Genomic DNA, 14,193 nt, shown 5'->3' on the forward strand with positions numbered 1-14,193 from the left:
ACTATTATTTTTACAATTTCAAAATAACAACCCACTCATTTGCCAAATAGACAAATAGTTAAGGTAGATTAGATTGTCTTTCCCTATTACCAAAAGCTATATACTGATGCCTATTATATAATTATTCTCTATATCTTCTAAAAATATAAAAATATCTCAATGGTAGTTGCCAAATTACAAAGATTTAGATGGAAAAAGTGGTTCAAAGTATTTTTGGGAGAGTTCTTGGAGAAATATAACATATACTTAAAGGATCCAATTCAACAAACAGACTCAAAAAGAGTAAAAAACTAGGATTATTCCAACCTAAATTCATTGTATTCTCTTAAAAAGTAAACAGAACAAAATGTTAAGTCTAAAATCAAAGAACTAAATTCTGGTCACTGATTACTTAATGCTTTAAATTCCAAAGAATAAGTATGATAAGCAAGTAGAAAAATCAATATCCTAAGGAAACAATTATAATCATTTCTTAACAGTAGTGTTAAGAATGTTACAGCAAAATCTATGGATTTTAGCCTTATGTTCTTTCTCCAAATTATGGATATAAAAAATGTTTGTTAAGCTTAACTTTAAAAATAATTTAATATTTTATTTTAAAATAAAATATTTTTAAAAAAACTTTCCAACCACCATTTGAGCATATAATTAAAAATTGTGTAACATAAATTGGCACAGATAACTACCTGACATACTAACTCACAATTATTCTCGTGTTTACCAAACAGAGCACTGCAATACCAAATCCACCTCATCTGCAGTGTCCTAGGATACCAATGCAAAGGACACAAGGATCTCTAGGGAGAAGGTACTTAAAAAAGCAAGCAAGGGGAAACAAGCAACAAAATTTACATCTTCCATAAACATTCTCAATGTCCTCTTGAAGGGCAAAAGCTTTTTGTCATTAAAGAAAAAACTTTTAAAGGCCAGAGCACAGTTTTGAAATATGTGCTGCACAGTTGCAGACATCTGGTATGAGTCAGGGGTCTAAATGCAATCAGACTTCTAACTAGAAGTACTCATGTTCAGTGGAGTTTGGGTCTGTATACTTCTGCAGAGATGGGACCACTATTCCTTTGCCTTTGTCAAAAACAATGACAATAGATCGAGTTAGGTTGTGATACATGATGACAACTTGAAATAATGATCTCAAAGTGATAGTGATTCAAAGAGAATAATTGAAACAAAAATTCTCTTTAACTTTATGGTTACAAGGTTATATAACAAGAAAATTACTCAATTATCTGAATATTAAAGCTAGATTAACTAATTTTAAAATTATTATAATTAATAACAAAAAATGTAATGACTGCTTATTAATTATGTGTGAGAATATGTATGCACACATGTAGAGATATAAAAAAAGAATGGAGTAATATATACCAAAAAATTAACATTGGTTTTGGTGGTTTAAAGTTGTTTATATTTTTTTTCTCTATCTTTTCCACACTTTACATAATTTCTACAATAAACATAAGTTAACTGTATCTTGAGAAAGATTTTGAAAGTAATTCAATTTCTACAAATCCTTCCTAGACAGGTATTAAAAAGAAATGGTATTTTCATATTGACATTTGGATCCAAGTCAGAAGGTCTAGGAATCTTATGATCAGGATTTACCTTCAATATGGATTTCCCATGGCAACACTGAAATTGAATTCTTTTATAATCATTATATTTCAAAACTAAGGAATAGATTTTATAGTTTTTATTAATTTTATCTCTTAAATTTTAAAAATAGTTAAGTAATTTATAACCTTCATGTATTCTTTTAACTTATCATTCTCTGCTTCCCTTTTATGAATCTGGAGCTGTAGTCGTTCATGTACTAGTTTCACTGCCTGAGATAAGCGGTTTGCTTTCAAAGTATTTTCCTATAACAGAGAAAAAAGAACAAACAAAAACATTATTTGCTATAATCCCCAATACCTTTAATTTTACCACAAATGAAGACACTCTAAAAAGCTGATAAAAAGCAAAGTCCTGCTTTACATAAACTGCTGCCTCATTATATTTCATGTAAAATCAGGAGTTTTCTTCCCACATTTAATTTGATGTCTCCTAATAATTATCTTTTTAAATATTTCCATCTGTCCTTATAAGTAAAATTATAGGTATATCTAAAATGCTACTATTTACACCAAAATTCCTTAATTTGAATTCCAAAATTCTAAATCATGAGTCCCTAATTTGTAGTGATTTATGCCAAGTAACCTTACTGAAACACAATAAAACCCTAACAAACAAACAAACAAAAACTTAAAATGGTGTACTTATACATAAATCTTGTAAATTATATTAAATAATCTAATAATCTGGACTGTCAAAAAGCACTTCTTGCATAATTTCTGAGAATATGGAATCAGGATGGGAAGAAATAAAAAAATGCGACAATATTAAGAAAATATGATGAATTAAGATAAAAAGCTCAAAATTTGTTTACCTTTTCATTCTGAAACAAACAAGAAAGTTCTTGGATATAGGCCTCCTTTTCAAGTACCTTCTTCTTAAGATTCTTCAGCAAAAATAATGTAAGAGTTAGAAATTTCACAATTTACTATTGCTAATTTTATAAAGTCAAGTAGCAAACAAGCAAAACAAAAATACAAAATGAAAAAAAAACTTACAATATTTTCACTTTCATTATCAGTCAGATTCTGTAATAACATGCTTGGTAAATTGTCTCCTGTCTGTAAAGAAAGCATTTTATCATAAATGCTCACAAAGTATAATTCTCGACATAAAAAAGTAGAAAGAATAAGCATAATTCAAAAAATCATATGAGCAAATACTATGCAACTGTGCAGATTTCTAAAAGTTAGCCATGGGAAAGATTGTGTAAGTTTTCCAAATAATTTTTGTCCATAATTTATTAATTTACTAAAATTAATCCCCAAAGAATATCTCAGGAAGTATAGGTCAATGACATATAAAAAAAACCCATACAGAAAAGCAGCTTAACATAATGCTATCTGTAAACAGGAATAAATTACACTTTAAATTCTAGCAATAAGAAATTTCTTAAGAAATGACAATAAATTAGTAATGGAATTGTACGTAGCCATTTAAAATGAGACTAGAGAAAAATACTTAGAGTCCCTAATTTGTAGTGATTTATACCAAGTAGCCTTACTGAAATACCATAAAACCCTAAAAAACAAATAAAACATATCACTCTTGAGGATAGGGCTCCTGCTTGAGAATGTGAAAAAGCTATGAATTTCTTTCATCCCCAAACACATAAACATGTATATATATATATAATGCAAATTGTGCACACAATTTCAGAGGGTTCAGTGTTCATGAAATCTGACCTTAGACTCTGTAAGAGTCCATGGAATTCAACTTTAGATTTCTTTTTATTCAACCAATATTTAATAAATACTGTTGAGAAAATAGTGGTTGTTATGATTTAGAAATGAAGTGCCCAGCAGAAGCGCATGTGTGAGACAATGCAAGTGGATATAGAGGTGAAGTGATTCGGTTTTGAGAACCTTAACCTAATCAGTGCATTAATCCCCTGATAGGGATTAAGTAGGTGGTAAAAGTAGACAGGTAGGATGACTGGGGAGCTGGGCCACGGGGGTATGCTTTTGGGGTTTATATTCTGTACGTGGTGAAGGGAAGTCTCTTTCTGCTTCTTGGTGTGATGTCCTGAGAAGCATTCTTCTGCCATACCTTTCCACCAAGATGTTCTGCCACATCTTAGACCCAGAACAACAGAGCCAGCCGTCTGTGGTCTGAGACATCTTAATCTTTGAGCCCTAAAATAAACTTTTCCTCCTCTAAAATTGTTAAACAGATCTTTTGATCACAGAAGTGAAAAAGCTAACTAAAACACTGATGATACAGTGTCAAGTGTAAAAATCAGGTTATAAAACAATGAAATAGTAGGTTCTCAGTTATCTAAAACACAAAAATAACACGTACATAGTAAAATAACAAAAAACTACACATATAAAATTTATTATAAAATAGTTTTAGTAATGACTTCTAAACAAAATAAAGGTATTGTGTCCATCCACAAATTAAAAACAATATATTAAAAAAGTAGTGACTTTTTACTGAGGAAATTATTAGTATTTCTTTGAGTATCTAAATTTTCTATAATGAAGCATGTAGCTTTTTTAGTTTCGAAAACTGTTACCTAATATTAGGTAACAATATTCAATATATTTTACAATTCTGAGAAAATGTCACCACAGTAAAGGACAAAAGAAAGTCAAGAATTATTTGTTCTATTCATAATGGACAGGAAATAAAAACCACCTCAGTATCCATCAACCAGTGTGAATGGATAAAGAAAGTGGGTACACATACACAATGTAAGACTATTCAAACATAAAAAAGAATGAAAGCCTATCATTCATAATAGCATTGATGACATGTGAGATCAGAATGTTAAAATGAAAGAAGCCAGGCACAGAAAGACATATACCACGTGACCTCACTCATATGTGAAAGGTAAGGGTTGATTTCATAGTAGTTGAGAGTAGAATGGTGGTTAACAAGACATGGTAGAGAGCAGCCAGGATGTAAGGATGCGGGAAAGTTGATCAATGGGTACTAAGTTACAGTTAGATAGGAGTAATAAGCTCTGGTATGCTACTGCACAGTAGGGTGGCTATAGATAACAATATTGAACTGTACAATTCAAAAAGCTAAAAGAAAGGATTTTGAAAGTTTTTACCATAAAGAAATGGCAAATATTTAAGGAAATGTACAGGTTTAAATGTTATGCAAAGTATAAATATAACAAAACATTACACTGTCCCCCATTAATACATAAACTTTGTTTTATGTATCTATATTTAAAATTTTTTTATAATTTAAAAGAAAATACATATATAAATATAATGTATATGAGATTAAACTCCAAGAATGTATATTTTATTGTAATCAAATTATAAGATTTTGAATATAGAAAAAATATATTTTATAGAACATGCTGTTTTCATGCTTATAAAACATTAAAATAGGAGTTAGTTTAATTATTGCTATTTCAAACAAAAATTCAAAGAATTACTTTCACTTCAAATATATCAATATTTTAGCTTTTAGATAAATAACATTCACGTGAGGAATATCATTACTAAGTGGGTGTTTAGTGTTGATGCCTTACTTGTTTGTAGTTGGTCTTTCTAAGAAGATGCTCTAAGGCTAGTTTTACCCGTTTAAACGTATCTAATTCTTTTGTTAATATTTCCCTCTGTTTAGAAATCTTCAAACTGGAGACAGAAAGATTAGCCTGATAAAATATAAGAACCAGACATAATATAAGTACCAGGTACACATTTTAAGATATGGCATTAAAGTAAAATACTCTAAAATATTAAGATTATTATCAAAGAACATTTTTCCTAGTAACAAGATCATTCTAATGCACATAATAATAGTAAAATTTGCCAAGTTTGTTAACAGTAGGTAGGATCTGTTACAAAGTACATTACATTAAAATAAAAAGTAAAGGCTTAAACTCTAGAAGTATTTCAATACTTATTCTAACAAAATGTATAGGATACACTATTTTTCTCCCTAACTCAAACTTCAGCATGGTGAAATTTTAAAATAGTTTTCTATTCCAAATAGCACTATAGAAATACAGATACATTTCATCTCTCTGAAGATTTTGGTTTTAAATTCAGTCTTTTTAGTTTTTTTTTAAAGGTAACAAGGATTAAATCTAAGGCTTTGCCCATGTTAGGCAAACACTCCAGTGCTGAGCTACATCTCAGCTCTATAAACCAACTTTTGAGAAAAAGCTGAATCTCTAGTTCAAGGCAAGGTAAGTCGAATACCAAGATATACAGTTCACAGCCTGGCCTCTTATCTAGCGCATTCCAGAGAGAGAGAGAGAGAGAGAGAGAGAGAGAGAGAGAGAGAGAGAGAGAGAGAGAGAGATTGATTTTCTTTTTTAAAGAAAAGTACTTAATGACACCAGCATAAAGAACACTGATAAATCCCATTTTGGGTATCAAATACCCACAAATGACCATACCTATTCAAGATATGAGAAATCAGTTAATGCATTGAATACTGCACTAGTTTTTCACTTTGTTAAATGTTCATAAATACTCACATTTTCAAAACTCATCTCTTCAATGGCATTTTTAAATAATGGCAAAAGTAATTCTATAGAACAGGTTGCCAACTCAGCTTCTTTAAGTGTTGCCCCCAAATCAATCTTTTCATCATTTTGGATGTCCTGGTCCAGGCTAATTACAAATGCATAAATAAAATTTAAGTTAAATCTATCACATAAACTGGTTATGCTTTTTATATAAACATAGCATGGACTAAATATTACAGTCCTATAAATTTTTCTACAATATGCAATATTAAATTGTCATTTAAAAACGGGTGCATTTTTTCTAAATATTTCTATACTTTTTCTACACAATGTATACACAGAAAGATAATTTTTAGAATATTTAGACATGTAAAACACAAAGACCACTAATAGCAGCATTTAACTGTGCTGTTTGATAATTATTCAAAATCCCCTTTCATTTTACAAAATGAAAAGTGTAAATATCTTTTTTTTTTCTCCAACTTCTTCCTCACTCCAAATCAAGAGACTTGTCTTTCTAGACCTTATTGCCAAATATTTCCATGAAATTCATTGTCCTTCATAAAACTGTCCTTCATCAATGAATGAAAAAGCTAAACAAATGAAACACAAACTAAAGTTCTGCAGGTCTCCAAAAATCCTCCACATTTGGCTTTAGTATACATTTATTACCACTTGAAAGTGAAATATCTGATTGATTTTGTAAGAATTTTTTTTTTTTCTTTTGGCCATGCTGAATTCAGGATGCTTCTCACAACCTTCATCAGCCACAAGATAGCCTTGACCTGTCTTTATCTGTACACACTCAAAATTTATAAAATGGGTATATACAACTTTGAAGAATAGCCCAGAGTTAAAGGATATAACACTTTTAGAACTCCTAGAAATGAAAGGTCATAAAGAGAGGTTAAGAGAATTGGTTAAGTACAAAAGTTCCAAAACCATTCTATGAAATTTCGGCGTGTACAGATAAAGACAAATCAAGACTGTCTCCTGGCTACCAAGGATTTTATTTAAAGATGCTCCTAAGAAATGCTATATCACCATTACTCTTTAACAGGATGGAAAATTTTGAGTCAAAAAGTCTAAAAGTTAAGACTTTCAGCATAAAGAAATGCCAATAAAATTTTAAAAGTGCTTTCATATCACCTGATTCAAATATATGATGTGTCAAGATCATTGTATTGTCATGTGTAACTAATTAAAACAAATTAAAAAAAATTTTTTAAATAAAAAAAAGAAACTTTGAGAAACTATTTCACTTACATTTTACTTTTATGTAACAGAATTTATTTGGATTAAAAAAAATCTGTGTAAACACGTTTAAGGGAGTTTTTTCAACATTTATATATAAAATTCCAGGTGATAGGAAAGCACTTTTTAAATTTTATTGATAACATTTTCTTTTCTTCACAGAACATAATATAGTGACTTGTTAAAAACTTATGGCAGCTTACAGGCTATGTCACAAGGTAGATTTTCTTCTTAAGGTTTCAAGGACCTAAGAAAATCATGGCTATAAAAGATATCTGTCCCATATTAAAATGACAGAAAGTCAAGAATTATTATATATAACAAAACAATGTTATTTTCAAACAAGTTAAATTAGAAACTCAACTATCCTATCCATAATGAGAATAATGGTTATTTTAAGACTGCTGTTTTGGGGAATAATGATTCCTATAAATAACAAGTGCATTTCCCATTCTAAATCAGTAAAATATGATAAATATTTGCAATATATTAAATGATAATGAATCAGTACTTATGAACTACATTTCCAGTCCCATCTTATTTACATTTATATTTTCATTTGCTTTAGTTAAGATTTACTTTACAAATTTCTAATAGGTTAGATTTTAATTTTTAATTGTATTGTAATTTTAAAAATCATAGCTAAGTCCTGCTAAATGAATACATCTATATTCAGATTAAATCTATTTTAAACAATAATAAATTTGAAGATAAATATTTTTGAAATAATATTGCATTTGGCTTAAATGATTTACATTGTGGACAAAAGATGAAACCCTGAAATCAGAATATTAGAGTTCCTCTCATAATGATGAGAATACCAGCTGAGACGACTTTCACTAGTATGTCGTGATAAATGTTCTTTCTCTGATGGACTTCTGAGATGGGAAAAGAATTCTTCTGAATGACTTCCATCATTTCTAGGCTTCTCCATAAATTCAGTAAGCAGATTTATAGATGGCTTCAATAACAACTTCACATAAGCTGAAAGCTAGGAAACATTTTAGTTATTAAACTTATTATTTAGTAGAGACTTTGTTATTACTCTATAAGATAAAGATCCTAATGATATATAAAAGAACATTTCTAAAGACAAATATCAAAATTATAACTGCTACTCGAGGTTATATCAGTCCAAAATTGCATTACCTAACACTGTGGGCAGCATAGGTTTAGGTCCTCAAATACAAGTTAGGGTAACCAGATCATAGGACACTTTTGAAATGAAAGCATCTGACAAGAGCTAAATTATTCAAAAGAAGATGGGACCAAAGATGTTCCGTACATTGTCTAATCACAAATAAAGTCAGCATCCCATACCAGATAATCATTAAGCATTTTTCTTTCCTTCAAAGCAATTATAATTGCTGCCATTTACAGCACAGTGACTGACCTCATAAACGTAATCTCTCAAAAAGCCTCACAAAGTTGCTATTAACATCCAAAGTCTACAGATTAAAAAAAAAAAAAAAGTCTTAGAATGGTGAGCTTGTTCCCCAAGACTACTAGCAAGAAATTGCTAGAATTATGTTTTGAATGAAAAGCCTCAAAATGCTAACGTATGAATAAACATAAAAATCAACACAGCAAAAATATATAAACTTGCCTTAATTCCGTCAGATTTTAATTCAATTTATATCCAAAAGATGAAAAGTGTTCTGTACAGGGAAGTAAGGGATAAGAATGAGCTACTTGAAGGTACACACTACAAATCTAAAGAGCAAGCAGCAGTAACTAGACTACTAAAATCCAGTGTGCGAGAAGTTGTGAAACGGATTCATGGTGTGCCACAAAAAGCCAAAGGACAGTGAATGTCAACTGGCAGGAATCTGGGAGACTTTCCAAAGGAGGTGCAACCTCAGCTGAGTCCTACAAAACAAGTGTGAATTGGCCAAACAGGAGCAGAAAAAGGCATTCTCCATGAGGGGTCCAACACTGGAAAAAGCAAGAAAATACCACAAGTTCTCATTCATTTGTGGAAACTAAAAAGTCAATCTCAGAAAAATGAAATGTTATAGTAGTTGCTAGAGACTAGGGAGGATAAGGAGGATTGGGCACAGAAAGGTTAGATAAGGGACACCAAAACACAGGAAGAACTGGTTGTTTTCTCATAGCACAGTAGGATAACTGTTATTTATAATGATTTATGATATATTTCATAATAAGAATATAAAAGTTATAACATATAGAAATGGTTGATGTTTGAGGAAATCAAAGTGCTTATTACCCAAATTTGGTCATTATACACTGTATAACATGTATCAGATTATAATACTATATCCCACAGAAATGTACCGATATAATGTCTGTTATGGTTTGCATATGAGGTATCTCCCAAAAGCTCATGTGTGAGGTAATGCAAGGTTTAGAGGAGAAATGATTGGGTTATGAGAGCCTTAACCCAATCAGTAAATTAATAACCTGGTGGGATTAACTCAGTGGTAGTTAAAGGCAGGAGGGTTGTGGCTGGAGGTAAGACATTGGGGCATGGCTTTGTGGTACATATTTGTACTTGGCCAGTGGAGTCTCGGAGTCAGAGTGTGTGTCTGTCTCTCTCTCTCTCTCTCTCTCTCTCTCTCTCTCTCTCTCTCTCTCTCTCTTCCTGATAATCATGGGAGCTGCTTCCCTCCACCACACTCTTCTGCTGGAGCCCCAAGGAATGGAGCCTGCTGTCTGTGGATTGAGACCTCTGAAACTGTGAGTCCCCAAATAAACTTTTCCTCCTCTGAAATTGTTCTGGTCAGGTCTTTTAGTCACAGCAGCAGAAAAGCTAAAACAATGTCTAATAAAAATAGTAATAAAAAGAGCTAGAAACACGAGGGACCATGACTTGCAAGAGGGAAAGGGAGAAGACACGAGGCTGGATACATTAAATGGGGCGACTGCTAGCCAAGCTCAAGAGCTCAGATTTTTTTTTCTTTTCTTTCTTAAAAGGTAACAGACTATGGGCTGGGATTGTGGCTCAGCAGCAGAGCACTTGCCTGGCACATATGAGGCACTGGCTTCTATCCTCAGCACCACATAAAAATAAATAAAAGTATTGTGTCCATTTACAACTTTAAGAAAAAGGTAACACAAATTAAATACATTTAAGACACCTGTAACATTATGCATCAGATGAGAGATAAACTGCTTTGAAATGGCCTTTCCCCAACATTCAGTCACAGTCTGATAACTGTTATTTTCAGTAAATAACAGGCATCATTCACCAGCCACCTAAATTCAGAGCTACCCATGGAAAACCACGTTTAATTATAGCCACCCCCAAAATGATCATTATTGGCCCCACTTTACAGATAAGGAAAACTGAAGCCAAGAAGGTTCAGTGACCCACCCAAGATCACTAGGCGGTTAAATGGTAGAGCTGGAACTGAATGCAAGTCAGCCTCTAGCACTTTCCATAAGCGAAAAATCCACCAAGGGATGGGACCTAGAGGATCCTGAAGGAATTATTTCCTGAGGCTACCAGAAATATGTCTCACTTTTGGAGCTTCAGAGCTTTCCACGATCTCGCATAAAATTTGAAGGGCACTTAAAATACAGCCAAATGATTTATGAAACAAACAGGGCCATTCCCGGGGACCCATTCTGCACCAGCCCGCCTCGCACTAAGATCTGCTACCCTTTCTAGGAGTAAAGTCTCGCCGCCCTTTCCCTGAGGAAAGTGGAGGGTAAATGCAAAAAGCAGACTAAAATCCAGCCAGGGTGAGGGCGAGAATTTTCTCTTACAGGACCCCACTGGGCCCCTCAGACAGCCAGAGACCAGTCAAGTTTCCCAGACAGAGCCCAAGGGCGCGCCTCAGCCGCTGCTGCTGCGTTAGCACGTCGCGGTGACGTCATCCCGCCGCGGCGGCGAGAGGGTCAACGGGGGCTGATGCAAGTGTAAAGCTCGGCCTACGTACCTGTGCTCCCCGGCTCCGGATCAGCGAGGAGGGAGCAGGAGGCAGGGAATAGTGGAGTAGGTGGAAGGCTAAGGAGGGGGCGAATACCTAAAACTGCTTGCAGCGGAAGAGTGCCGCCGGGTGCTAAGGCACCAAAGAGACGCTAGTAACCGGCAAGCGGCTTCTCTGGCAACGGCTACACCGCCCCTTCCGTCGGGCCCGCAGCCGATTGGCCCGAGTTCGCGAGCGCCTTGCCCGCTGCTATTGGCGGGAATGAGGGGGCGGGGCCGGGGATGGGCTTTGTTCTGCCTTTGTTTCTCTGGGGAGCTTTTTATAGCAAAAGCTTTTGTTTTCTGGAAAGGACAGGGCTTGTGTGTTTAATCACCAAAAATCTTAACAGCTCATCTGGGAAAGGAAATAAAGCCAATTTCGAACTTTCAGACACTAGGATGAAAGTGCCCAGCTTTTGCTTAAAAGCTGAGATTTCAAAAAGCTAAGGCAACTGCTTTTGAAAGAAACCTCTTCTAAAATATATAGTATTGTTTGGCCAAAAACCTTACCTGGGCCTCAGGTTTTTCCTTTGTTAAATGAAGGAGCTGCATTGTGTACTTCAAAATGCCTTCCAGCTCTCATTTTTTTTTTTTTTTTTTTTGTATCAGCGCAATAGCCATTTGGTATGATTTATAAACTCCTGAACAAACTGAACAAGGTTTTATTGAGAATAAAAATTTCACTCAGTGCCTCTATTTCATGTTCCAGTTATGAGATTTAGGCCTACATATTCATAAATAGAGCAAACTATCAATTGAACCGTTTAACCATTCTAATTATTGATTTTACTAAATAGTTCCTTTTGATGATACCAACAATGCCTTCTTTTCCTCCAGCATTGTGATTGTCCAGCAAAAAGTTCATGAGAGTTAAAATTTAATAATGTGTAATTTTTATATGTCTGCAAATGCTGAAAAGTTTCTGGGGATTGTGGTTTAAACATCTACTCTTAGCAATAATGTACTGTGACCTCTGGCAAACCAACTAATTTCTCTGGGCCAATTTTCTCAGTAAAAGAGGGGAGGGGTCCAATGGACTTGGGATAAAGAAGGTGAACAATTCTACTTGGCTTTTCAGTGCTAACCTAGGATTCTAGCTAACCTTGCTATCTTGAAAAAAAAAAACTGTAAACAAACTCCACTTGTGAAAAATGCTTAATTAAATGGCATTGATTTTAGATGTAACTAACTTTAAAAGACTTCTGTGAGGAAATAGTCACAAAATCTAAAGTTAGACTTCCTAATAAATAAGTTCCATAGAGGGTCAAATTGACTGCTTTAGCTGATTGTCCAAGCCAAATAAATGTGACATCATTGGTCATCTAAATTTGTTCTTAAAAATCTGATTGGATAGTGAATTTGGGGGGAATGATTTCTTACTGTTATTAAGTGGGGGGCGGGGGGAAGTAACCATTCTAGCCCATTTCAAACACCCTTGGCCACCTGTCAAAAAACGGTAGGGAAAAATATGGAAACGTTGGGCCAGCATACTTTTCTAGGTAGGGTCAAATAGGAAATATTATAGGTTTTGAAGATTATATAGTCCTTGTCATATATGTAACACTACATTGTTGCACAAAAAAAGTCATTCAGGATACATATGAGCTTAGTTGTGTTCCAACAAAATTTTAATTCCAAAAATAGTGGGCTACATTTGACCCACAGGATATAGTGTATCAACTCCTGATATAAAGCATGTAAAATGTCAAGTATTCAATAAACATTGAACCCATTAGTCATGTTTGAGTGTAGTATGCAACAGTATATCCTATTGGATGAAAATTGTGATTTCCCTCCTAATGGTAACTGTTTTATCAGGTTTTTCACTGCTGCGACTGAAGACCTGACCAGATCAACTATATAGGAGGAAAAGTTTATTTGGGGGCTCAGGTTTTCTAAGGTCTCAATTCAGACAGTCAGCTCCATTCCTCCTGGCTTGAGGTGAAGCAGGACGTCATGGAAGAAGACAGTGGTGGAGGGAAGCATCTCAAATGATAATCAGAAAGTAGAGAGAGACTCCACTCACCAGATACAAAATATTTACCCCAAAGGCATACCCGAAATGACCCACCTCTTCCAACTACACTCTGCCTGCCTTCAGAAACCACTCAGTGAATTCAGTTAGGGGATTAATTCACTGGTTAAGGCTCATAACCCAATCATTTCTTCTCTAAACCTTCTTTCATTATCTCACACATGAGTGTTCGAGGGACACCTCACATCCAAACTATGACAAGCAACGAATATATAAAAATAACAAATTTGTTAAGATATTTGGTGAATTCAAATAATACTTAAGCAAAATTAAAAAGCAATTTAAATATGGTTTGGTAATGTGATAAATTTTCAAAAGATGGCTTCTGAACAACTCCAGTCATTCCTGTATATACATTTCCCCTTGCTTTGTAATTGCCAGTAGAATATGGTAAAAAGTGATTTTGGACCAATTACAGATGTAGGCATTAAGAGGCCTAGCAGGTTCTACTTTCTTCTCTTGGAAACCAGTTACTATGTAAGAAATCCAGTTAATATGGAGCAAAGCCAATCAGATTCCACCTGTTAACAGATACCCACCAGAATGACAAGTTTGTGAATCATAGATTTTCAGGGCACAACCCATATTCCTACCTGAATGAAGCAATATGAATGACCTTGTCCAACACCATAGTCTAAAGGGAAGCAAGGTGATACAACTTTCATTTTGAGAAGATAACCTAATACATCCCAGACCACTTAACCCTAGTAAATTCATTGAGCAGTGCCCTGGATTTTCATAAAGTTTATTTCTCATTATCTGAATTACATATACTCTTTCCAAAATGTTTTTGGTTTTCTGTTGTTGTTAACAAACTTAATAATTTAAAACAACCATTTTATTGTTCACGATTCTGTGTTTTCAAAATCCAAGCAGGGCTCAACTAGATTTTTTCCCTCTTAG

The 14,193-nt window shown here is 33.7% G+C and overlaps 1 protein-coding gene across 1 annotated transcript in view; it reads right to left on the bottom strand.

Moving 5' to 3' along the window:
• The window catches only part of Odf2l (outer dense fiber of sperm tails 2 like), a 38,389-nt gene extending 27,002 nt beyond the window's left edge, over positions 1 to 11,387 (bottom strand). The window contains exons 1-7 of the mRNA XM_026406153.1: positions 11,227 to 11,387; positions 8,146 to 8,315; positions 6,080 to 6,215; positions 5,123 to 5,248; positions 2,628 to 2,690; positions 2,444 to 2,515; positions 1,758 to 1,874 (exon numbers count right to left, since the gene is read on the bottom strand). Coding sequence (XP_026261938.1) covers positions 1,758 to 1,874; positions 2,444 to 2,515; positions 2,628 to 2,690; positions 5,123 to 5,248; positions 6,080 to 6,215; positions 8,146 to 8,258 — 627 coding nt within the window. The 5' untranslated portion in view covers positions 8,259 to 8,315; positions 11,227 to 11,387. The remainder of the gene's footprint in view (positions 1 to 1,757; positions 1,875 to 2,443; positions 2,516 to 2,627; positions 2,691 to 5,122; positions 5,249 to 6,079; positions 6,216 to 8,145; positions 8,316 to 11,226) is intronic.
• Positions 11,388 to 14,193: the final 2,806 nt, after the last annotated feature.

This window comes from Urocitellus parryii, chromosome 11 (genome assembly GCF_045843805.1).
Source record: "Urocitellus parryii isolate mUroPar1 chromosome 11, mUroPar1.hap1, whole genome shotgun sequence".
NCBI lineage: Eukaryota > Metazoa > Chordata > Mammalia > Rodentia > Sciuridae > Urocitellus > Urocitellus parryii.